The sequence below is a fragment of the Drosophila guanche genome, unplaced genomic scaffold (genome assembly GCF_900245975.1).
Source record: "Drosophila guanche unplaced genomic scaffold, DGUA_6, whole genome shotgun sequence".
Taxonomy (NCBI): Eukaryota; Metazoa; Arthropoda; class Insecta; order Diptera; family Drosophilidae; genus Drosophila; species Drosophila guanche.
The window spans coordinates 195,591-218,496 of NW_022995757.1; the positions used below are offsets into that span (position 1 = coordinate 195,591).

Genomic DNA, 22,906 nt, shown 5'->3' on the forward strand with positions numbered 1-22,906 from the left:
CCAGAAACCAAAAAGAAATTTGACGCGTGTGGAACAAGTTTTTGTGTCGCTTTTCGGGGTGGGGGTTGCCTGGGTATTACGAATGCATAGAGCTCAGAAATCTGTCACAGGAGATTATGAAACTTTCCGCTGATTTTATAAATATTCTTTCACTTTCACAGCGGAGGCGCAGTTTGCGGGTTTTGGCTTTCAGCCACAGCCACAGCAGCAGCAGTTCTATCAGCCCCAGCAGCAGTTGGCCTACCAGCAGCAGCCCCGCCAGCAGCAGCAATTCTATCAGCCCCAGCAGCAGCAGGTGTACCAGCAGCAGCAGCCCCGCCAACGTCCTGGATCCGTGTCCAAAGCCAACACCAATGCCTATGAGCGGCAGGTGGACTTTGGCAACAATGTGGAGTACACCCAGGGATTGTCGAACTCGCGGGCCGTGACCCGCCAGAATGGACAGCGAACGGTGACGAACAGTCAGGCGCAGAATCGTGATGTGGACATTGGTGGCCTGCAGATTGGCAACACGCTGACACGCACCAAGACCAATACCAATGGAGCTGTGTCCCAGGGCATTGCCAATCAGTTTAGGATCGGAAATGTGGGACTGGGCGCCTCGCTGTCGCCAACGAACTTGCAGCAGGGACTCGGCCTGCAGCGTGGCGCTAATGGAGATTTGCGTTTGGGCTTGGGTCTGCTCAGCCTGGACCTGGATCGCAATGTGCCCAACTCGAATGCGTTGACGCAGGCCCAGGTGAATGCCCAGGGCAAGGGAGCGCGCGTCAAGTCGAACAGCAATGCGTTGACCAACACTCAGCAATATGGCGGCGTTACCGTTACGGACACACGCGCCAATTCGAAGGCCGTGGGCAAGGCGCGACGTGGACAGACTTCGGCGACAACTGGCGGATTCGGTGGCAATGCGGCGACCAATGGCCAGACCTACGGCGGTCCCTTCCAGCAGCGTGTGGTGCGACAGCCCCAGCAACAATTTGCCGTGCGGCGTCCCAAGCGTCGGGCACAGTTCGTGCCCTTTGGCTATCCCGGCGGTGGCTTTGGCGGACCGTTGGGCTTCGATCGTCCGCGTCGGCAGTTTGGCGGCGGCTTTGGTGGCCCACAGTTTGGTGGCCCACAGTTTGGTGGCCCACAGTTTGGTGGCCCACAGTTTGGTCGTCCACAGTTTGGTGGCCCACAGTTTGGTGGCCCACAGTTTGGCGGTGGCTTCGATAGCTTTGGACAGCCGCAGCAGAAGCAGCAGCAAGACAACAAAAAGAAGAACAACAAAGAGCAGCAGCAGGCTCAAGGCAGTGCCAATGCCCAGGGTGGACCTGGATTCGATCAGCAAGCAGCGAGCAATAACCACGCTAGCAAAGGCAACACTGGCTCCAGCAGCATTGGCTCGAACCTTGCACAGGATGGCAGCAGCGGGCAGGTGAGCTCCGCGAATACCAATGAAATGAACACCCAAACGGCTGGCGGCTTCGACAACACTCAGAACTCACAGAGTCAAGCGTTGAACTTTGATGCTGGGCAGCAGCAGGCATCCAGTGCGAATGCCAATACTAAGCACACGCAGGAGGGTAACCGGGAGACTGTCGGCTCCAACAGTGGCTCCACGGCCACCAACAACAATCAGTTTGGTTCCTCCTCGAACATGGCGCAGACGAACAGCCAAGTGGTGCGCGACGGCAATCGTCAGGAGGCGACCAGCGATGCCAGCAGCCAGTCGATGTTCCAGGGCAACGGCCAGAATCCAGGCAATGCCGCTGCCAACACCAGTGCCCAGACCAGCTCCAAGACGGGCCCCAATGGTTATGTCAGCAATTCCGCATCGAGCAGCGCCTCGGCCACCAGCCAAAATGGACAATCGGCCAATGCCAATGCGAGTGCGAATGCCGGTGGCGGTGCCGGTGGCAATGGCGCGAATGCCGGCGCCAATGGTGGTGCATTCGGCGGTGGTGCGAATTCCAATAGCAATGTCTATGGTGGCTTTGGCTTCTTTGGCCGTTAGTAGTCAGATGATCTCTCCACGCAGGGAGTCGTCCCCATATTTCTTTGTGTATTTTTCATGTGTTTTTTTTGGCTTATTTAAACTTTTTTTTTTGTGTGTGTCACTGTAATAAAAACTGCATTTAATGTTTAATTTTAAACTCACCAAAACTCACCACTGCACGCGACACTTCGGTTACACCTTTTCGATGTTCGTTTTGCAACACTGGCACGCACTTTTTGGTAGCCTGCTTTTAGGCTTGCAAATAAAAGAAATCCATTTGCTTACCTCTCCCTTCATGCCGCCAGTGAGAAGACACAGCGCACAGCAACAGGTGCGACTACAGCGCTGGCATCCGTCCAACATCAATGGCAGCAGCTCCTCCTCCAGCAGCTCCACCACTCGCATCAATGACAACTTTGAGTATGTCTACATCAATCACTCATCGCGCATGGAGGACATGCAGACGGAGCTGCAGCCAAGTGCTGCTGCGCCGGTGAACACCTCAGTGGATGCCTTTGGACCGTTCGATGTCACACAGCGGCAGGGACGCACCTTTGGGGTCATTTATGACTGGATCAGTGGACTCTTCAATTCGTGTGTGTCGCCCTGCACGCTGGAGGCGTTTCAGGAGCAGCGCTGCTGCGATACATATGTTGTGGGTGGACCCTCCCCATACCCTCCACGGCCGCCGCAGAGCTGCTGTGCGCCAGTGGGACCGCCACCACGGCCATATCCGCTGCCTCCGCCTCCTCCGCCGCCGCCGCCGCCACCGCCGCCGCAGCGTCCCTGGTACCCGCCACCCTATGCGCCTGGCTACCCGCTGCCCTATCCGCCCAGCAAGAAGACGCCCGTTGTGGTGGTGGCCACGCCCATCAATTGCTGCACCGTCTGCACCTATACCTACTACGGACCGCCGCCATGCGGTCCCTACAACAGCAGCGGCAGCGGGGGGAATGGCAAGCGGGTCATCTATGTGCCACCGCCCTACTACGGCCGCTAGCGATGCCACCCAGCCAGGCACACAAAACACAACAATATATGTATGCATGCAGCTACCTATCTACCCACTTTGTGTCTTTGTTTGTTCTCCCTCACGCTCTCTCTCGCTCTGCCTCTCTTTCGGCTTTGCTAATTCCAAAAACGCTTGCATAATCTCCAGCTCAGAGTGAGAGAGAGAGAGAGAGAGAGAGAGGGTGCGGTGTGGCTGTCAAAAATGCGGCAAATAAGACATACGACAAGACAAACGAGTAGCAGGAACCGAGCTTGGGGGGGGGGGGGGGACACGGGAGTTGACTGCACCTAGGCAAAGCCATGAAATTGTAGTACACTGCCGAAGGTGTCCCTTCGAACCAACAAACAACACAACAACAGTTGCCAATTTTCACATTAAAAGTTTGCTCTGATCGGTGTAAAGCAGAGACCGCAAAAGCAGAGTAAAGCTTCTTGTGGCTTCGGCCCACGCATTGAGATCTGCAGCAGCGGCAGAGAAACAGCTTCGCATGCACTTTTGCTCGGCTGCGCGCAGCGGCAGAGAAGCAAGAAACGTTTTTGAGCTTCGTGTGGCTGCGTGCAAGCGCTCTCGTTCGCTTACTCTCCCCCTGTGCATTTATCTGAGCAGCAAATGAAGATCCACTGCTCACGAGCGACAGAGGCGCAGGAAGAAGAAGCAAATGCAGTAAAGCATGGGAGTGACTGTCTACCTGCGTGCCGACACCAGGCGTAAAATGTTAGCACTTACGCTTTACGATCGATACTTACTTCTACTACTGGATTATAACTTTACGAGGAGTGTCGTAAGAATATTCCCTAGTCGTTGTGCGCTTAATTTTAGGGGAGGTTAACTTGGCCTATCTTTGTCGCCTTTTGTTGTGGGGCTTCCTTTCTTTGAGCCTCTGCTTCGGCCTGTGCGCTGTGCCGTTGACTTGTGCCATGTGTGTGTGCATGCATTTTTGTTGTTGCTGCTGGTGCTGCTTTGTGTTTGTGGCTGCAAATTTATAACAGGCAGCAGACCCAAACCAGAGGCACACAGTCTAGGAGGAGGGAGGGAGGGCTCAGTCTTGGGTGCGCTGGCAGCTTGGCAGGCTGCCACATATGAGGACACTCTTAGGCCCAGACACGACAGGACATGTCACGTCAGCGGCACAAAGCACAGCACAAAGCCCTGATAACTGCACTCGCCTGATAAGCGCCACGAAAACAAGGCCAACAACAGGGAGGGATAGGGATAGGGATAGGGAGAGGGATAGGGGACCGAGACAGGAACCAGCCAAAAACCCGGAAGCAGAGCCCGGGCACATCGCGCCTCCTTTTGTCATTTCGCTCATAACGTTAATTTATATTCAGTTCAGTCTAAAAAAAAATTATGCCAGTAGTAGTACAATGAAACCCGTGTGACAGCCAGTGAGGAGAGGCGGAGGATCCAAGCCCGGGGAAAAGTGCTTAAGTCTATGGGGAAGGAGGCAGGAGGAAGGAGGCAGCCAGCAGGCGAGGCAGAGGTTCTGCTTAGTTGTAGAACTGCTGCTGACGGCGACGCGCTGGAGTGGCAGCCACGTAGCGGCGTCCCTGGCTGAAAGAGGAGCCCGAGCCCGAGCCCGAGCCCGAGACTGAGACTGAGCTGGAGCCATCGTTGGCCGAGTATAGCAGCAGGGGAATCTCCTCCACGCTGGTCTGCTGCAGATGTGCCGAGTTACGGACACCGGAGCGTAGCAGCTCATCGGCGGACAGGCGACGCAGGCCGGGAGCGGACGCTGCCAGGGGGGCAACGGATGCTGGTGCTGCCGCACCATCAAGAAGCTGATCCTCATCGTTCTCGGGCTGGTCGAGCACCAGATCCTCGGGCTGTGCAACGGCAATGCTGTTGCCCACGGCAGCAGATTCACCCTCGCTGTCCGCGGACGTGATGGAGCTGCTATGCAGCAGCGCTTCAATGTTCTCCAGATTGGACAGGCCATTGATCTGCAGTTGATCGTGCAGCTCGCTGGGTATGGCAATGGCTTGGACATCCTTGTGGCCCGAGATGCCATTGGGTGTGGGAATGAACTGCACATTTTCGGGTATCTGATCGGTGGGATAGACGGGCACCAGCTCGGCCTCATTCTCATTGCTGGACTTGAGCAGGATCAGAGAGATGGGCACGATCTTCTTGAATTTCAGCAGCACCAACTTCTTGATGGCCACAGCGCCGGGAAAGACGCGACTCTGCGGACCACCATGTGGCTTCGAGATCAAAGCACGCTGCTCAAACTGCTGACGATGCCGGTGACCGGGCACATGACGAGCTGCAGGAGAGATGGGAAGATGCGAAAATGATGTGGATTATTATGATGTGTCCTTTTGGAGCATTTCCCCCGCCCTTGAGACGTACCCTCGCTGATGGCTAAGACAGCCAGGCCAATGGCCAATAGTGCTACCAACTTCATTGACATAATGCTCTGTGGATTCGGTTGCTGCTTTCTCTGGTGTGTCGCTGGGCGAGCGGCTCTATTAAATGGCTCAACAAGTGCCCCAGCAAAGACATTTTATATTGGGTGGAACGTCAGAATGGACTCCCAGACAGAGACCCAAAGAGAGAGAGACACATAAAAATCGCTCGTATAAAGATTTTCGAAACAAAAGAAACATTAGCAAAACCCAAAAACTAAAAAAAGAACCTCCTAACGATGCGAAATTCAGTTCGGAAAGAACGAGAAGAAAGGGGCAACAGGGCCACCGATTGGCAAATTATTAAACTATGCAAATGTAGCACCAAGACCCAAGTCACTTGATTTATGTATGTATCTTGGCCATGTCTAGGCAGTTTCCCCTCTCTCAGACAAGTTCCCTCACAAGTCGTTGACCGTTTCCATTCCAAATCCCATTCCAATTCCCATTCCAATTCCAATTCCAGATGCAGTAAACCTCAAATGTTGTGGTTTAAGTTTGGGTCCAGCCAAAATCTAAGATTGAAATTTGCATTTTGGGTCGTTGTCTGTCCAAATTTTTGTACAATTCTTGGAGCCAATTTTTGAGGTCAAAAGTGAGATTTTCAATAAGTCAAGCGAGATCCCTAATGGGTGGGCCCTTGTGGAACACATTTGTCAATGTCCAACGAGGGCGAGGGCTAGGGCGAGGCCCTTACCCATAGCCATGTCAGAGTTCAAAAAGAAACTTGTTCCAAATATGCTTGTGTTCCCAATTCGCAGAGCAGCCACAGAGCCACACACATCGTAGCATCGCTGGACAACGCGTATTTAAATCAATCAATTGGATTCAATTCCATGGAAACTTTTATTCCCGTCTTTGCCATTATTTGGCTCCATCGACGCTGGCTACGCTGATTATACACGGTCTTTTGGCTCAGCTCTTTGATTAGCTCGAAAATGGTCTTTGTTGGAGTCCCAAAAAGAATGCAGAACTAAAGTCAGCAAAGGTTTGGCGGATACTGCCACACAAATACTCATTTCTAGGCAAGTCTTTGCTGCAAATATTAAGTATACGACGAAGATCCAGAAAATTATACACTGATTTGATTATTCAATTGAAGCTTTGTTTTCATTGTAAATTGGAATTTGTATCTGAATAATAGTATTTGATGCACATATTTTGGATGCAACTGTGTGGAAAAATATACAAAAAGTAAAACAAATAACAACAAATTCTTTGCTGTCTATTTATTCTATATAACTTGGCAGAAAGGTTCAAGGAGTTTTTTCATGGCATAGGAAAATGTTATTAAAATTGCATTAGCAGCCTCAATCCCAATCCGATTTCATGTGGCGGGAGATTGGACGCTTTCACTGACTTCCTTCGACTGCCCAGAGGGCCAAGTGATTCATTTATTTTTTGTAATATTTTCTAACTCTCTCTCTCTCTCTCTCTCTGGCAGCTGGCTGGCTGGCTAATCTAATTTATGTTGTATTTTTGCGTCAATTATTTAAATTTGGCACAGCTACCGTTCCGTAGTGCCGCAATGTAAAAGCATTCAGCCGCATCCATCGCGGCTACGTGGTTCAGCATTTCAGATGTGGTCCAACATATTTGCGGCCCATTATGTGCGACATAAACAAATGTTTTAATAACCAAATTATGCAAAGAGCAGCAGGAACGGCCCAATGTATTCATTAGCACGGTTTAGGCGGCTGAAGGAGAGCCCAACAGCAACAACTTGCGGCGAATTTCATGTTAATGGAAATGCATAAAAAATACATAAATACTCATTAGGGCCAAGTGTGTCTGTGTGTGTGTGTGTGGAGTCTGGAAGAAAGCTGCTGACCTGCGACATGTCCGAGGTCAACTCAGCTTAACTCATCTCTCACCTCCAAGGGGTCAATCTATTAGAAAGTTATTAGGGAAAGTTCTTGGTATTTTTGGAGAAAATTTGCGCCCGGAATTGGCACAATGATCCAAAATAGAAATCGCCGAGAAGTGCAATTGCCACAAGGGGGCTGACAAAAGTTTCGCAAGAACTAGTTCTATTCCATCGAACTTTTTCGCTGCTGAAAATAGCTAATGCAAAAAACACTTCGATATAAATATTTATAAAATTATATTCAAAATTGTTTTGGAACACACAATTAATATTTAAAAAATGTTAAAATAATGCGTAGCTTACATCCAATATTTGAGTCCCATGTTAAAGGATGCTTCTGGGTTTCTTGTCCAACTTGTCTCTCTTTTTGACTCAACTCCTTTGTACGGATCAGAAATATTAAAACAGTAAATGAAAAATGTAACAATAATAAATGGCTAAAAACTAATCGAATTTTCATTTATTAATTGCTAGTTCCGTATCTAGTTCCGTAGAATCTTTGCTGAATCCAATCGGACGCTCATCGGCAGCTTAGCTAATGGAGTGATCGACCTGCGACCTGCGACCTGCGACCTGGGGGTCTTCCCGGCACCGATCGGGCGGTCAACAAACCACAAATTGATTTACAGCCTCCAGCCGGCACACGAAGAGAGAGAGAGGGAGAGAGAGAGAGAGAGCGAGCGAGCTTTGGTGTCGAGCTGCCGCTCTCCAGCGCTGCCTCTGCCACTGCCGCTGCCGCTGCCGCTGCCTCTGCCGTTCGCTCTCCCGCGCAGTCACCCACTCACAAAGCTGCTCTCCCGCGCTGCCGCTCTGCCACTCGTGCCTGGCTTTCGGCGCTTTTTCGACTCTTTGGGCAAAGCAAAAAGTGATTCTAGACGGCACATAAAAAGCTCGGGTCGGCGCGCACGCTCAAACAGTTCAGCAAACGAGACGTCTGTCTGTGGACCCCAAACGAGGCGAGCGAACCAAAACGAACCGAAACCGAAAATCAATTTATCTTCAGTGTGTGTGTGTGTGTGTGTGTGCGTGCGAGTGTGCGTGTGCGTCTGTGACTGAGACAAGAACAAACGCAACAAAGACAGAGACGTAGACGTAGACCCAGAGCAAGACATGGCCAAGTTTGTGCTGTGCCTGTGCCTGTGCCTGGCTTTGGCCCTGGCTGTGTCCCAGGCCCAGCCGCAGGCTGCCGTCACCGAATCACCCATCATGGCGGAGCAGTCCACCGAGTCCCCCATAGCGGACATGGCCCTGATTGGTAGGCAATGAGAAACCACAGACCCAAGACCAACAACCAACAACCAACTAATTTTTTTTGTTTGTTTTCTCCTCCCCTTTGTGCTCTTTTTATTCCTCCCAATTTTTTTCATGTGCCCAAAACAAATCCTGTGATGGTTTTTTTTTTACATTTTTTTTACATTTTTTTGCTGTGTTTATGAAAATTTGGTGACTGGCACAGAGGATGCACCGATGGCGCCCAAGAGCCCCACGGAGAAGCCGCCAGTGGTGGTGGTGGAGGCCATGGAGCAGCCCAAGGCTGATGAGCCAAAGGCCGCCGCTCAGCCGCATACAGTGGCGGACTTCATCATCCACCCACTGATTGCGTTCAAGCCACGGCAGGCGGCGTTCGATGAGCTGCAGGGTAAGCAGTCGGGAAATGCTGGCGCCAGTCCATCGCCCGCCTCGCCCGGCACCTGGCTCTTCGGCATGAATCCCGCCCAGGGTCTGGGCTCATCCTTCTCCACACTGGCGGGCTCCGTGTCCGGCTGGTTCAATGATCGCCTGGCTGCTGCCGGACAGCAGCTGCCTGGCTTGGTGGACACACCCGTCCGGGAGTCCACAACGACCAGCAGCACCACCAGCTCCACCACGACACAGCGTCCCGACATTGTGGTGCGCGTACAGCAGCGTCCCCAGCGTGGACAGCGTCCAGCAAATGGCAATGGCAATGGCAATCGTCGCCAGCGTCCAAATCGCTTCAACGATCGCCCCAACAACAGCAACAATCGGCTGGATGATTCGTTTGAGGATGATTACTACGACGAGGATGACTACTTCCAGGGCAATCGCTTCGATGAGGAGTTCGACGATGAGGAGGCCGACGATTTGGCCCTGAACGACGAGCAGTCGCTGGAGCAGTTCGACGAGGAAGATGACGAGCAGCAGTCCGTGGAGCAGCAGCAGCAAAAGCGTCGCCCGCAGCAGCAGCAGAAGCGCCGCAAGTCGCAGCAGGCGGCAGGCAGCTCCTCGCAGCGGAAGAAGGTGCAGGAGGCAGCAGCAGCAGCAGCACCACCAGCGGTGGAGCCCACAAAGCGTCGCCAGCAGCAGCAGGCACAGAGCAAGCCACAGGATGATGACGATGAGGATATCGAGGACGATGATGATGAGGAGGAGGACAGCATCGATGATGACAGCGATGAGGAGGAGGAGCAGCAGCAACAGTTTGCGGCACAGCCAGAGACAGAATTCTTTGTTCAATCGGGCACGCGTCGCTCCCAGAACCAGGCGAACTTCATTCAACGTGGCCAGCAGAGTTTGATCAGCCAAATTCGTCAGTTCACACGCGGCCAAAGCCCCGCCGAGCTGGGCACCAAGCTGCGTCGCACCTCACAGTCGGGAGGCTCCTCGGCCTCCCTCAAGGCACGTCGCCCCCAGCAGACGACTCTTCTGGTTAATCGCAACGGACAGACCTTGTATGTGGCCCCAGAGCTGCTGAATCTCGGCCCCGGCTATCCCTACGCCTATGTGCCCAGCCAGGCCAAGAAGCAGCGTGTGCCCGTGAGCGCCTACCCGCAGCCACCGCTGACCGTGCCCATCCGCCGGCAGGGACGCCCCACGCAGTACATAACCATCCCATGGAGCCAGCTGGGTCTTTCCCCGCCCGACCAACAGTCGATGGTCTCCCTGGCCGAGGGCATTCAGGCCCAGCCGCTGATCCTCAACATTCCCCAAAGCGCCATCAATCCCGTGCAGCAGCAGCAGCAGCATCAGCAAAAGCAGAAGAAAAAGAAGCGTCCACAGCTGACGGCATCGGCGGTGCCACTTCTGGCTGAGGCCTCGCTAATGGACATCTTCCAGCCGCCACAGATTCCACCCTCCCGCACAGGATCCGCGAACAAGCCCAGCGGCAATCAGCCCGTCCTCATTGGCGCCAAGCCCGTGAAGGCTGCCAGCAGCTCGGGCGCCGCTCTTCTGCCCACCCGCATCCGGCCGGGCACCATCGTCGAGAAGGCACCCGCCATGGCCAGCGACTCCGAGCTGAAGCCGCAGGAAGCCAGCGAGCAGAAGGAGCAGGAAATGAAGATGCCACTGGCTGTGTCCACGGAGTTGCCGCAGGCCAACAAGCAGGATCAGGAATTCATTCTTGTCGGCGATGACAATGAGCCCGGACTGTCGCGACATGTGCAGCCCGCCTATGGCGATGCTCGCTATGTGCCCTACGGCGACTTCCATCCCTACTTTGATCTGTTGCATCAGAATCGACGCTTCGCACTGCGCAAGAGCGGACGCGCCCTGGAGCCACAGGCCGCAGAGGGAGAGAAGATCGAGCAGGCAGACACGATCAAGGAGGAGCAAACGAAGGAGGAACCCATCAAGGAAGCTGCCAAGGAGGAACCCGTCAAGGAGGAACCCGTCAAGGAGCAAGCCGAACTCCCCTCCGATCAAATCTCCGCCTAATTGTAGAGCTACAGAGTTACGAGTAAAAAATACCCAAAACTGAATAATGAATAATGAATAATGAATGAATCAAATGCCCCAAAAAAAAAACCAAAATTTGCGATTTTCAATTCACGTGAAACCGAAGCAAAATAAATATTTTTTGTTATATTTTTTTGTTGTTCGTTTGTTGCCTGCCGCAGAGATAAGAGTGGCAAGGAGACAAAGAAATTGATTTGCATAATTTCGGGTATCTTTTTGCCAGTTGAAAGTTCAAAGCCAAAATCTCTGCAGAAATCTGCGCGCTAATGAATTCCCTTGGAGTGAGCGTTGACCCCAGACAAAGGCTGCAAAAACCAAAAAAAAAAAAAAAAAACAAAAGAAAGAACCCAAAAAGCGATCTCCAGCTCTAGATTTGAATTTCAATCTTTCTTGTGGCAAAATGAATGCCATAATTAATAGAAAGAAAGCCGTTGGGCCGTTTGGGTGGTGCATAATTAATTCGCGATGGAGTTGAAAGCCGTTAAGTGAGGGACAGTTCTGGGTACAGTTATGCTGCAGAGCAAAATCTCGGAGCTGTGGCAGCAGCAGCGCTAAGACCGGTTGCAACTCTGCGCTTCAGCAGCAATTCCAAGTCCGAGTGCAACTCTGCAGCCTTTAAGCTCCCGCTGGAGTGTCATAGCTGGCAGCTTTCAGCTTTCAGCTTTCAGCTGTGAGCGCAGGATTGCAGGATGAGCTTTTAGCCCCTGAAGATCGCGAGCGCCTAAAGAGCTTTCTCTTTGAAACCTTTTGCAGACAAAAGTTGATTGCTGGGCAGCAGCAGGGAAGACAGGGATTACTGGCTATAACGAACACAACACACAGGCGACAGCAACAAAAACCCAATGGAAGTTCTCTTACAGCTAACAAAATTCACCGACAAGCCCGCGGGCGTGGCAGAGACTCGGGAGCAGCGGAGTTTGCTTTGGAATTTGCATAATCATTGCTCCATGGAAAGTACTAGGCCAAGTGCCCAGCGACCACTTGAACAGACATCAGAGGAGATCCACAAAAAAGGGTTGACAACATTCAGCATTATGCCATTCGTCACACAGAGAGGCAGAGGCGGAGCCAGAGGCGGAGGCGCTCATTAACGCCGTCAATTAATAATTCAGCAAAGAAAAAATAAGCAGAACAAAGAAAAACACAGAGAGGTGAACGATCAGGCAAGTGGTCGCTCGATCGAAAGAAATTCTAATTCATATTCATATTCAGATACAGATTCGAGGCATGTGCAGAGATCTATCGAGAAGAGAGGTCACCGGCCAGCGGGCATTCCGAACGGAATTCTTTTTTTTGTCCATAATTAATTCCCAATGTTCGGGCTCTGCCCTGCCTCTACGTCCATTGAACTTTCAACTTTCTGCGCGAACATTTTGTTTGTGTATTCTCCCTGGCCCATAGCTAAGGCTTTAATCAATTTATTAACCATTTGGCAGCCGCTTTCTTTGCGCCGTTGCTTTTTGCGACTCGTTTCGAGGTTACTCGCTGCTTGACCCCCACCTAGACATTCTTATGGAAATGAACTCCAATTCAACAGCTCAACCGTTTGCCATCTCCCATCTGCCATCTGCCATCTGTCATTTTGCGCATTAGAAATTTGTATTGGTAGTTTTCTCCCTCTGCCAGGCTGTTGGCAGGCGGACTTTGGATGCCATTTGGGGAACAGTTTTAACAATAAATAAATTATGTTTCGCATTAAATATTCTGATTTTTCTGGCTTAGACTTTTGACTAGCTTACAAAATCCAACAGTAAGTGAATATTTTTCATACATTTTTACAGAGCAAATTGGAGATTCAACAGAAGAAAGTGTCCAGAAGAGAGAGTGTGCCCAATGGCGGATGAATTTTTCCTAAAAGAGATTGAAATACACAATTGAAATCAATGAAATAAATGTTTCAAACTTTATTAGGTCTTCGCCGTTGACCTGTGGCGATGTTGTGGCTGCTGCAACTCCCTTTCGACTTCCGACTTGGAACAAAATTATGGAAGAATCAATTGCCGGAGAAGTCGCTGACGAAGTCTGTACGATGATGATGACTCCAAGATCGAGCTGCACAGCTTTTAATGCACAGAATTAGCAATTAGATTTGTGGAAATTTATTGTCACCTAAGTCTTGTTTTCTAAGCTTTTCAACTTCTGTTCAAAATATTTTATATTGCCAAAATAAATGATCGAAATTATTCGAAACCAAATCATAATTGCAAGGCATCTGCCGCAAGGGTTTCGTTTTATTTAAATGCTGTTCATAAATATTTAATGAAATATTTATGGGACTTATTGGGTCAGTGGCTGGCAGCCTAAATTCCACCTAATTTACAGTCTAAAACTGTTGTTTCCATAAATAAAATTCAAACAAAATCCAACAATTACCTTAATGACTTTAGAGTTGAATTTAGAGAATTTTAAATGTATTTTTTAATAAACTGATGAGGAAAAAGACAAGAATTTTGGCATAGAAAAAATAGAAAGAGAAGCAAGCAAATTGAGACATTTGAAGAGAAGAAAATAAAAGAAAATATTTCGGATGTGAGTTAATTCTGATGGAAATTCTTTTGCATTTTTGCTGTGTGAAAACCGTCGTTGGGTTGAAGGACTCATGGCAGAGGAATAACCTGCCATCTTTACACTATTTCCCTTTATCAGAGTGCTGCCTAGAGGCTGCCTTCTGCTTGTCGAAAACTTATTTTCATCTGTCCGCAACGGCTGCCAGTTGTGGCTCGTTGTTCATCTGAAACAATAATTAAAGCAAGACATTTGGCACATCATTTTCTCTTTTACCATGAGCCATGATTGGAGGTGTCTGCCTCCTGAAACAAATACAATGAGAAGGGCTTTGTAGCTAAAGCAATAGCTGAGCCCATCCCCACACTTTGTGCCATCAATCAGTGGCCGAGAGAGTTGTGCGTGGCCAGTCGGAAGGGGGTCACGGAAGCCAGCCACACGAGCCGCGAGCAGCGTGCGAACACTTGGCCACAAAACACTCTTTTGGCCAACTCTTCTGAGTGTGACTGGGGAGGGACTGGTGTGAGTGGTGTAAGGGGCAGCCGAGTCTCACTCTTGAAGCAGTATATGATCGCTGGAATGGTCTGTGGGCCCAACAGTTTCACATGCGTCGCTGACTTGGGCAGCAGGTCCATGACTTCTCCACTTCTATTCATGTCCCATGGATGTTGCTGGATGCTGGATGCTGGATGGTGGATCTATTGCTGATCTCCAACGTTGCGTGTCTCTGCTGATTGTTTTGTCATTAGCATGACGCTGAAGTTGTGCCGCGTTGTCCGCTGTCCGTTGTCCGTTGTCCGTTGCCCTGTGGGTTCATTTTTGCGTGTGTGTTTGGTCCCTCCCTCTGGTCATTTCTTTTGGAACTCAACTTTTGCTTATTTGCTATTCAACTCTTGAGCTCTTTCTTTCGGTTTTCTGGGGGGTCACTGAACCACATTTATGCCCATCGAATTTCTTTTTCTTGAAGCCATTCTTGTGGTTGGTTTTTTGCCACTTGAAATCATGCCGACATCGACCGCAATTATGCCCAATTCTTGAATATATATTCTTGATTTCATCTCTCTCTTCTCCCTCCAGAAGAGTTCTTTTGCGGCCAGGGCAGAACTTTTTCGCATAAAAACCTAATGCCATCGCAGCGAGCTGTACAGTTCTCTGGAACTTTGCTTACAATTAGGACCCAGAACCAGTCACGGCCCACGGCCCACACACTGACTGCTTTCGATTGAGGATCACCCACGCCCACAATCATGTCCAAGTGTCTTGTTGCCTTTTGTGCCTTGAGCTGCTTGCTGGCCTTGGCCCTCGCCGAGCCGCGGCTTCAGCAGCGCCAACTCCTGCGGCAGTCCCAGCAGTCCCAGCAGTCCCAGCAGCAGCATCCTTACCTCTTCCTGTCCATACCCAGAGGTCTGCCCAATGCCGGCGCCGTTGTTAAGGGCTTTGAGATTGTCGAGGAGGCCGATGACGATGATGCTGATCAGGACAATGAGATGTTGCGGCAGCCACAGGACGATGACGAAGACATCGACGATGACGAGCAGTTCCACGACGATGACGACGATGAGGATGAGCTGGAGCATCAGTTGGGCCTCAACTTTGCCCGTCACGGCCAGTTGGTGTTGCTCAACAATCCGAACTCGCGCAGGAACAACTTCCAGCAGGACGAAGATCTTGTGGATGATGACAGTGAAGACGACGATGACGAGCCTCTGCCAGCTGTGGGTAATCTCCGCAAGACACCAAATCTCAGCTTGAACCTCAATCAGGCGAATGGCCAGCAGCTGCTGAAGAATGCGAAGGCCACCCAAATGGTTATACCCAGGGACCAGGCTGGTGCCATTATGGTGCCCGATGGCATCATTGAGATCGAGGGCCAGAGCGTCATCGATGAGAAGACCGGCAAGGCGGCGCTGCTCGTGCCACGTGCCGCCCTCGATGCCATACCCGATGGCGCTGTCGTTGCCCTCATGGAGCGCTCGTCTGGCGTCGCCGCGGCCGATGCCATCGAGGAGGAGCGCGCCAATCGTGTCATTGTGCGTCGCCGCAAGAATAACGGACGCCGCAATGTGCGCCGTCGCGGCTCCAACAGCCGTCGTCGTCGTCGTGGCGGCAACCGCAGGCGTCGCGTCGGTGGCAATCGTCGCCCCAACGTTCATGTCATTCGTCCCACTGGCAATCGGCAGCGCGCCGGACAGCGACGTCGCGGCGGTCAGGTCGTCCTGCAGGGCTAAGGCCCATTCCCACACCCCCAACGATCACCGTCTCTAAATAGTATTATAATTAAGAGCTAAGCCAAGACAAGACCACCCGACGACAATTTTTGAATAACGAAATAAAATGTGATATGAAAAATTACTTATGCTTGTTTTTTCATTGCTTCGATTTGGGGGAAGAGTTGGCATTTATTTTTGAATTGCTCACAGCTGGCAAATTGCACCTTTGACTTGTGTTGTGGCATTTGCACACACTTTCACGTTAGATAAATACATTTCTAGCTTCGCATAGACTTAAGTAAGCTGTGGAAAGCTATTCATTCCCCTTAAAGGTGAAAACTTTAACTAATCAATTATTTACGCTAAAGATCTATTCATTGATTGAAACCTAAGCCAACAAAGTCTATGGTCCATGGAAGAGACATGTGGGCAACATTTCAACTGTAATAAAGTATTGTAGATAGAGTTAAGATGGACTTTAAGCAAGGGATTAACTTTGAGCACAATTTACGCTGCATCTAAAGTGCAAATTGTTTTAATAATTCAACAAGCTCAGAGGTAGAAAATAAATCTCTTTTAAAAGTAAGTTCGTAGTAGCCATCAAAGTGGAAGTGAGAAAGCGCACTAAAGGGTTATGGCTAAGTATGAGCAAAAATGGAAGAAAACGTAAAACTGAAATGAAATAATATTTCTGTTTTGAAGACCCTCAAATAATCCTTAAAGCTAAGGCATTTAATATGTAGCTGACATCGTTCATCGTTCTAATTAAGTATTTTCTGGCCTATATTTTCTTTGAATTTAATCCACAGTCATCAGTTAGTTGTTGGTAAAATAAATAGCAACTGAGAAGTTCAATCTGGTGGGTCATAATTTGTCAAAAAGAAGAAAAACTAAGCATGAAGCAAGGTGAATTATCCTTCTTGATCACTTGAAATTGTTGCTTCGAGCGCCCAAGCAGGGTCACAGCTTCGACAATCTGTTACAAAGAAAAGACAAAAATATAATTGCAATAAAAAGGATCGCGTGGAGCAGGTGTCCGCGGACATTAGCAGGTGTCCGTGGAATGCGAAGCGAATAAATCAACTGAGTTTTGAGTCAGTGCTGCAGAGTCAGGTGTGAAATATTTATTGAGCAGACGACCAGCTGGCTAGAGGTCAAGCTCTTCTTTTGGTCGTTTGCCATTCTCCAGAGTTCTCTGGGCCAAGTTTTGAGTTCTCAAATCTGGCGTTAATCAATCATTGGCCTGAACTGGAGAGAATGTTTTTTTTTTGGCAAGAGAAATGTGTGGGGAAAATTAGCATAAGACTAGAGCTACCGCTGAACCATGGCCCCGTGACCCGCCTGGGGCGCTCCTCGGTCCCACTGCTAATAGGCCAGTGAAAAGGGGAAAGGGAAGAGAGGACGACGAGCAGAGTGACGGCCATCGATCAACGATTCTGGATAGAACTTTGACGGATACTTTGACGGGCTATATAATCGGCAGAAATCCCATCAGTTGTCAGTCAGTTGCGGAGTGCAAGCTCAGAGACAACAAGTAGCCGGGAAACCAACAGCCAAGTCCTTTCAGCCCAGAAAAGATTCCACAGAATCCCAGAATCATCAGCCCCAGAATGCACTGCTTGCTACAGCTGAGCTTGGCGGTGGCGCTGTGCGCCCTGCTTGCCCCATCGGCAACCATTGGTAAGTGCCCCAACGGGACGAACACTGATGGCTCCTGATGTGTGCTACAATCGCTCTCCTCCAACTCAATTTGCAGCTGAACGTCGTCCCAGCTACCGCCTGGGTGTGCGTTCCAGCGGCCAGCCGGAGGGCAGATTCACCTCGTCCATAGCCAACAAGTTCAGCACACTGAAGGGCACCACAACGACCACCACAGTGGCCGCCACCACCACGACCACTACGAGCACGCCCACTACGACCGCGCCCTCTACGACCTCGCCCACCACGACCTCGGGCACAACGACTTCAACGACAACGCCCACTACCACTGCCACTGGCAGTCGTGCTTTTGGCGATGTCGAAGGCCTCGAGGAAAGCTCCGATGAGGAACTGGCACGCGCCTACGATGACGACGAGGACGATGATGAGCAGTCGGGCAGCGCCAGCATTGAGCTCGACGTTGACGACCACGACGACGACGATGACGAGTTCTATGTGCTGGCCGCCGGAGGCGGCAGCAGTGCTGTACAGCAGGGTGGCAACTCCCCAGCGGCTGCCGTGGAGCGTCCCACCGAGCTGCAGTGGCGCCAGTTCCAGATGGATCAGCGCAATCGTCGTCGTGTGCAGCGCCTGCAGCGGGAGCATAACCAGCGGCTGCGCGCCCTGCTGCGCCGCCAGCGTCAGGCCGATCGTCGCAACTCGCAGCGACTGCGCCGCGTACAGCAGCAGAACCGTCGCCACAACACGCGCCGCAATCGTCTCAATCGCAACCGCAGCAAGGCCCAGCGCCAGCGTCGCCGTCGCAACAACCAGAGCCGTCGTCGCCGTCAGCAAAACCAGCGTCAGCGTCGCCGTCAGCGCCTGAACCAGCGTCGCCGTCTGCGCCAGCTGATGCGTCGTCGTCGTGGCGGTCGTCGCCTCGTCCGTGCCTAGGAGCCGATAGCCCCAAACCCACTTTGACCCACCCAACGCCTGAAATTAAATGACATTTGTATGCACAGCAAAGACAATTTTTTTTTTCTACCTTAATGCAAGAAATGTTGCTGATGAGCGGGCGAAGAGAAGCCAAAGTAGAGAGGAAGAGCAGCGGAGAAGCAGCGCAGCGGAGCAGCAGCGCAGCGGAGCAGCAGCGCAGCGGAGCAGCAGCGCAGCGGAGCAGCAGCGCAGCGGAGCAGCAGCGCAGCGGTTCCCTTTTCGCTGCAACCAACGAGAGAGCGTTTCGTCGCTCTCTTTATGCATTCGTGCACTTGAGCCGAAAGTGCCGTTTGCAAATGCGTTTCTCTGTGTGTGTTTGTGCTCGTTGTTTTTGCTTTCAGTCTTAGGTTAAGTCTGATCATTCGCCAGCAGGAACTGAAGCTGAGTTCCTTTTGAGTTAGGAACTAATTCGAGGAACTAATTCAGCTTTAATGTTGGTTCTTTGCTTTCTTTGTTAGGTGGTCTAGAGTCTGAAGAAATTCTCGGCCCGGTCTCTACCCCATGAATATGCAAATGCTAACCGTTGGATCGATTCGCGAGCTATGCTAATAAGGGGAGCTCGGGCTGAGGTTACGAATTGTGTGAGGTTCTGGCGAGATGGGGTCAGCGGCTCGCTGGCTTATTTATGGCTTTATGCAAAATAAACTTACATCTTGGACTGCTTATCTGCTTTCTTTGCGGGGCCCTTTCTTTGTGCCATCTCTTTCGCTCCTGCGTGGGCAAATGCTGTAAAGAGTTACATCTGCTGTGGGCCACGAAGGGCCCGTTGTAAAGGGCATTGGCGTTGTAAGTTGGTGACATATAAATATGAAGGGCACAGCCCTTCCAAGTCAGTCACAGCGAGCTCAGCAATCGAGAGACAGTTTCGCCACCAAAACCCCAAGTAGAATCCAGGAGTCGAGGACATGCACATGCTCAAGGGATTACTTATCGTGGTCTGCCTGGCAGCCATTGCCAGCGGTAAGTAGTGATACGAGTCCTTTGATCCCTTTGATTCGTGGTAACACATCGTGCCCCCACACTTGCAGCCAAGCCCCATCAGGCCAAGAGCGGTCAGAACTATCAGCTGTTTGGACGCAGCCGCGATGAGCCCGCCGCCCAGGGTCGCCTGAGCGCCATTCAGCTGACGGACATCATCAACAGCCTGAAGGGAACGACGACAAGCACCACAGTGGCGCCAACGACCACCTCCACGGGCACCACGACCACCACCATTACGCCCGAACCCACAACCTCCTCGGGTACCAGCACTTCCGCCACCGTGCCCACCACATCCACTAGCACTGGCCCTACCACTCTCCGCCAGCTGGACGACAACAACGTTGACGAGGAGCTGGAGGATGAGGAGGAGGATGAGCACCATCAGCTGGCCGGCTTCGAGCTGAACGATGATGAGGAGCAGGATGATGATTCCCAGGAGATGGCTGCATCGGCAGCACGCGCCACCCGCAACAACTCGAGCCGCCGTCGCCAGAATCGTCTGCGCAGTCAGCGTCGCAAGCAGCGTCGCCAGGCCAACCAGCGCCGTCGTCGCCAGCAGCAGCGCCAGCAGCGTCGTCGCCAGAAGCGTCGCCAGCAGCAGCAGCAGCGTCGTCGCCGCCAGCAGCAGAACCGTCAGCGTCAGCGTCGCAATCGTCGCTCCAACCAGCGCCTCATGAAACGCTTCCGTCAGGCCACACCCAACAGGAACCGTCGCATTCGTGTGCTCAACTAACAAACCTAACGGGATATGTAAGCAACGGTAATGAATGGAAATAAAGAACAGAAATTACAAGACGTATTGATGAGACAGTTACTCAAGGCATTCCTTAGCCCGTGGTGCTGCAAGATTTTTGCATGGCAATGCACATCCATGATGGATCTTTGATGGATCTGCACAGAACCCCTTTCAGCACTGTCTGTTGGTCTCTGCTGCCGGCTACCGGCATCGAGGGTCAAACTAGTTCAACCGCAAAAAGAGCGACGATGTGGGGAGTGCGGCGATGTTGTCGCCGAAATTTATGCATACAACTTTTTCGCCAAGAAATTTGCAAATTTTAGCAAAAGAAATGATAATGAGAGAATATTTCGATTGACACTGGATGGTGGATAGTGGATAGTGGATAGTGGAGCGTTGGGTATATAATCCCGAGTGGCCGCTGGCAATGTCACAGTCAACCAGCGACCTTCCCTCAGGGCAACACAGAGCAGCTGCACCGCCACAGAGGAAAAGGATAAGAAAAAGGATAATTCCACACCAAGACCACCCCAAAGTCGAGCCATGAAGTTCTCTTGTTGCGCTTTGCTGCTGATAGCCACAGCATGCCTGGCCCAGGCAGCCGGTGAGTGACGCCCAACCGATCGACATTAGCCCTGACTGAGTCGTCTTCCTTCCTTCCTTCCTTCCTTCCTTCCCCTCTTCTAGTGAAACGCAGCGATGATGGGAATGCTGCCCAGCTGAGATATCGCCTGTTGAGGCAGCCAAATAAGCTGGAAGGACGCAGTCTGACACAGCTGCTGGCGCTGAAGAACGGCACACCGCCATGCCCCGCACCAACGGGCACCACCGTGACACCCTCAACAACGACAACAACGATTACGCCCCCAGATACAACCACCACAGGCACAACCACAACATCGCCCATTTCATCGCCGACATCAAGTTCATTATCGATACCCAGGAGCTTCATTGATGATTTGCCCTACGGCCGTGCCCAGGAGCTGGACGATGACAACGACGACGACGATGACAGCGAGGACGAGAAGTATGTGGGCGCCTACAGGGGCAATGCCGACGATGACGATGACGATGACAACGAGGAGGATGACAGCTACGATCTGGTCGGCCATCAGCACAATCGCGCCGATTCTGGCTTGCGTCGCGGCTCTGGCTCTGGCTCCGTCTCAGGCTCAGGCTCCGGCTCCGGCTCCCAGGTATCCAACAGCGCCGTTCTCAAGGAGTTCGAGTTCCGTCGCCAGCAGGATGAGAACAAGGCACTGCGCAAGCAACTGCAGTCAATGCGCCGTCGCAACACCATGAGCCGTCGCCGCGCCCAGGAAAAGCGTCGCCGCATGCGTCGCCGCCTCAACCAGAAGCGCCGCTCCCAGTCCCGTCGCAGCCGTCGCAACCGCAGCCAGGCCAGTCGTCGCCAGCGTGCCGCTCGCCGTCGCCAGCGTCGCAACAGCCAGCGTCGCCTGCGCCGCAACCGCAATCGCAGACGCACTCGCCGCGTCTAGATCCGCACAATTTTGATCCCGTAGAACCCCCGAAATAAACCGAATAAACAACGACAAGAATTACTTCCTATTTTTTAAATCATTTTTATTGGTGCAGACACCATAGAAGTGCGAATCTTCCACTGATCCTGCGAAGATCCTCCGCACAATTTGCAAACCACAAAACTAGCAAGCATTTTGTTGAGTGCTTTGTGGGGGAACTTGTGGCTAAAACTGGGCTCTTGCTGGTGGCTCAACGGGTGTTAGCTCACTCCACAGCTCAAAGAATAGTTTGTAGAGACGAAGTTCTGTTTTTTCCTTTTTTTTCTGCACTTTTGCATCCTTTTTGTCGCCTGTTTTGGACTCTGGCTGTTTGGGTTGCAGCTCCGCAATGCGCTCCTCGCCATCCACAATGGCAAAATTGTAATGGCAATCCATGCCGAAGTTGGTGTGACGCACTGGGACTCCAGAGCGCCAAAGTTGAACAATCAACGAGCCATAATGTTGAATCCTTGGTGTGCTGGTGATGATGCGCAACTGTATGCCACGGTCATATGCAGCCATGATGGCACGATCCAGTTCGGGTACACGTATCGATAGCAGCGCCACATCGATGGCCACTCGGGCCGCTTGTATTTGCTGTTTCGAGACCTGAACCCTGCAGAAGCTGCAGCACATCGAATTTTGCCCTGCCCGCATGTCCGAAATGCTCTGCGGTATGTTGAAGACGACCACATAGTTGGTCTTTGGAGTATCCTCGACTTTCTTGTTGCGCCTCCCTATGGGTGGCACATCGAATAGCTTCCGCCTGCGAGCAGGCACTTTGATTAGAGAATATTCTTTGTAGTTTTTCCCAAACTTACAATGTGGGCGAATGCTGGACAACTGCATTGAGACGAGACCAGCGCACGCCAGCGAGCAGAAATTGCACAAACCTGAGGGCAGTGGGTCGAGTGTTCGTTCTAGAGAGGGTTTTTGTTTTTTCGTACAACTTACATGAGCCAGCAAGAGGCGAGAGCAGCTTTAATTATTTGAATCATTTTAGCCTGTCACACGCCAACACAGAAATGAAAATCACTCACACGAAAGTGAGTTTTAAATGAAAGCAAACTTGATCAGAGATTTCAACCGATTGCCACACACATTCGATTATTTTGAAGTTGTGCAAACCCTTTGACCCCGATTGTTTTTTGTCTTCCAATTAGAAATGTTCGTTGTGTGTGTTTTCACTTTTTCCGTGGCTGTGTTTAGAAAGCGAGCCGCCCAAAAAAATTGTACAACAACAAAAACTGTGGACTGCTGTGGACTGCTTGCTGGACATGGCTGAGGCAAGCAGCGCGCCAAGCAGTGGTTGACGACGATGACGATGACGATGACGATGAAGAACTTCAAATAGCTGCA

The 22,906-nt window shown here is 51.4% G+C and overlaps 7 protein-coding genes across 7 annotated transcripts in view; 6 read left to right on the plus strand and 1 right to left on the minus strand.

Annotated features, from left to right (window-relative positions):
- Positions 1-2,085, plus strand: part of LOC117590374 (neurogenic protein mastermind) — a 3,824-nt gene extending 1,739 nt beyond the window's left edge. The window contains exon 2 of the mRNA XM_034282918.1: positions 162-2,085. Coding sequence (XP_034138809.1) covers positions 162-1,996 — 1,835 coding nt within the window. The 3' untranslated portion in view covers positions 1,997-2,085. The remainder of the gene's footprint in view (positions 1-161) is intronic.
- A 2,292-nt stretch (positions 2,086-4,377) lies between these two features.
- LOC117590282 lies at positions 4,378-5,683 on the minus strand. The gene is made up of 2 exons (XM_034282768.1): positions 5,343-5,683; positions 4,378-5,256 (listed from the first exon to the last, which is right to left on the minus strand). The coding sequence occupies exons 1-2, from the start codon at positions 5,401-5,403 to the stop codon at positions 4,481-4,483; spliced, it is 837 nt and encodes a 278-aa protein (XP_034138659.1). The 5' UTR covers positions 5,404-5,683; the 3' UTR covers positions 4,378-4,480.
- A 2,597-nt stretch (positions 5,684-8,280) lies between these two features.
- On the plus strand, positions 8,281-11,062 carry LOC117590236 (misshapen-like kinase 1). The gene is made up of 2 exons (XM_034282708.1): positions 8,281-8,520; positions 8,722-11,062. The coding sequence occupies exons 1-2, from the start codon at positions 8,376-8,378 to the stop codon at positions 10,938-10,940; spliced, it is 2,364 nt and encodes a 787-aa protein (XP_034138599.1). The 5' UTR covers positions 8,281-8,375; the 3' UTR covers positions 10,941-11,062.
- A 3,575-nt stretch (positions 11,063-14,637) lies between these two features.
- On the plus strand, positions 14,638-15,761 carry LOC117590251. Its single transcript, XM_034282723.1, has one exon. It carries the CDS (start codon positions 14,714-14,716, stop codon positions 15,692-15,694), a length of 981 nt encoding a protein of 326 aa, XP_034138614.1. The 5' UTR covers positions 14,638-14,713; the 3' UTR covers positions 15,695-15,761.
- Positions 15,762-17,195: 1,434 nt separating this feature from the next.
- On the plus strand, positions 17,196-18,268 carry LOC117590437 (mitogen-activated protein kinase kinase kinase kinase 4). The gene is made up of 2 exons (XM_034283056.1): positions 17,196-17,356; positions 17,433-18,268. Exons 1-2 carry the CDS (start codon positions 17,287-17,289, stop codon positions 18,266-18,268), a joined length of 906 nt encoding a protein of 301 aa, XP_034138947.1. The 5' UTR covers positions 17,196-17,286.
- Positions 18,269-19,155: 887 nt separating this feature from the next.
- On the plus strand, positions 19,156-20,090 carry LOC117590281 (myotubularin-related protein DDB_G0290005). The gene is made up of 2 exons (XM_034282767.1): positions 19,156-19,270; positions 19,339-20,090. The coding sequence occupies exons 1-2, from the start codon at positions 19,216-19,218 to the stop codon at positions 20,022-20,024; spliced, it is 741 nt and encodes a 246-aa protein (XP_034138658.1). The 5' UTR covers positions 19,156-19,215; the 3' UTR covers positions 20,025-20,090.
- Positions 20,091-20,570: 480 nt separating this feature from the next.
- LOC117590438 (luc7-like protein 3) lies at positions 20,571-21,526 on the plus strand. Its single transcript, XM_034283058.1, has 3 exons — positions 20,571-20,631; positions 20,715-20,999; positions 21,198-21,526. The coding sequence occupies exons 1-3, from the start codon at positions 20,571-20,573 to the stop codon at positions 21,524-21,526; spliced, it is 675 nt and encodes a 224-aa protein (XP_034138949.1).
- The last annotated feature ends 1,380 nt before the right edge of the window (positions 21,527-22,906 follow it).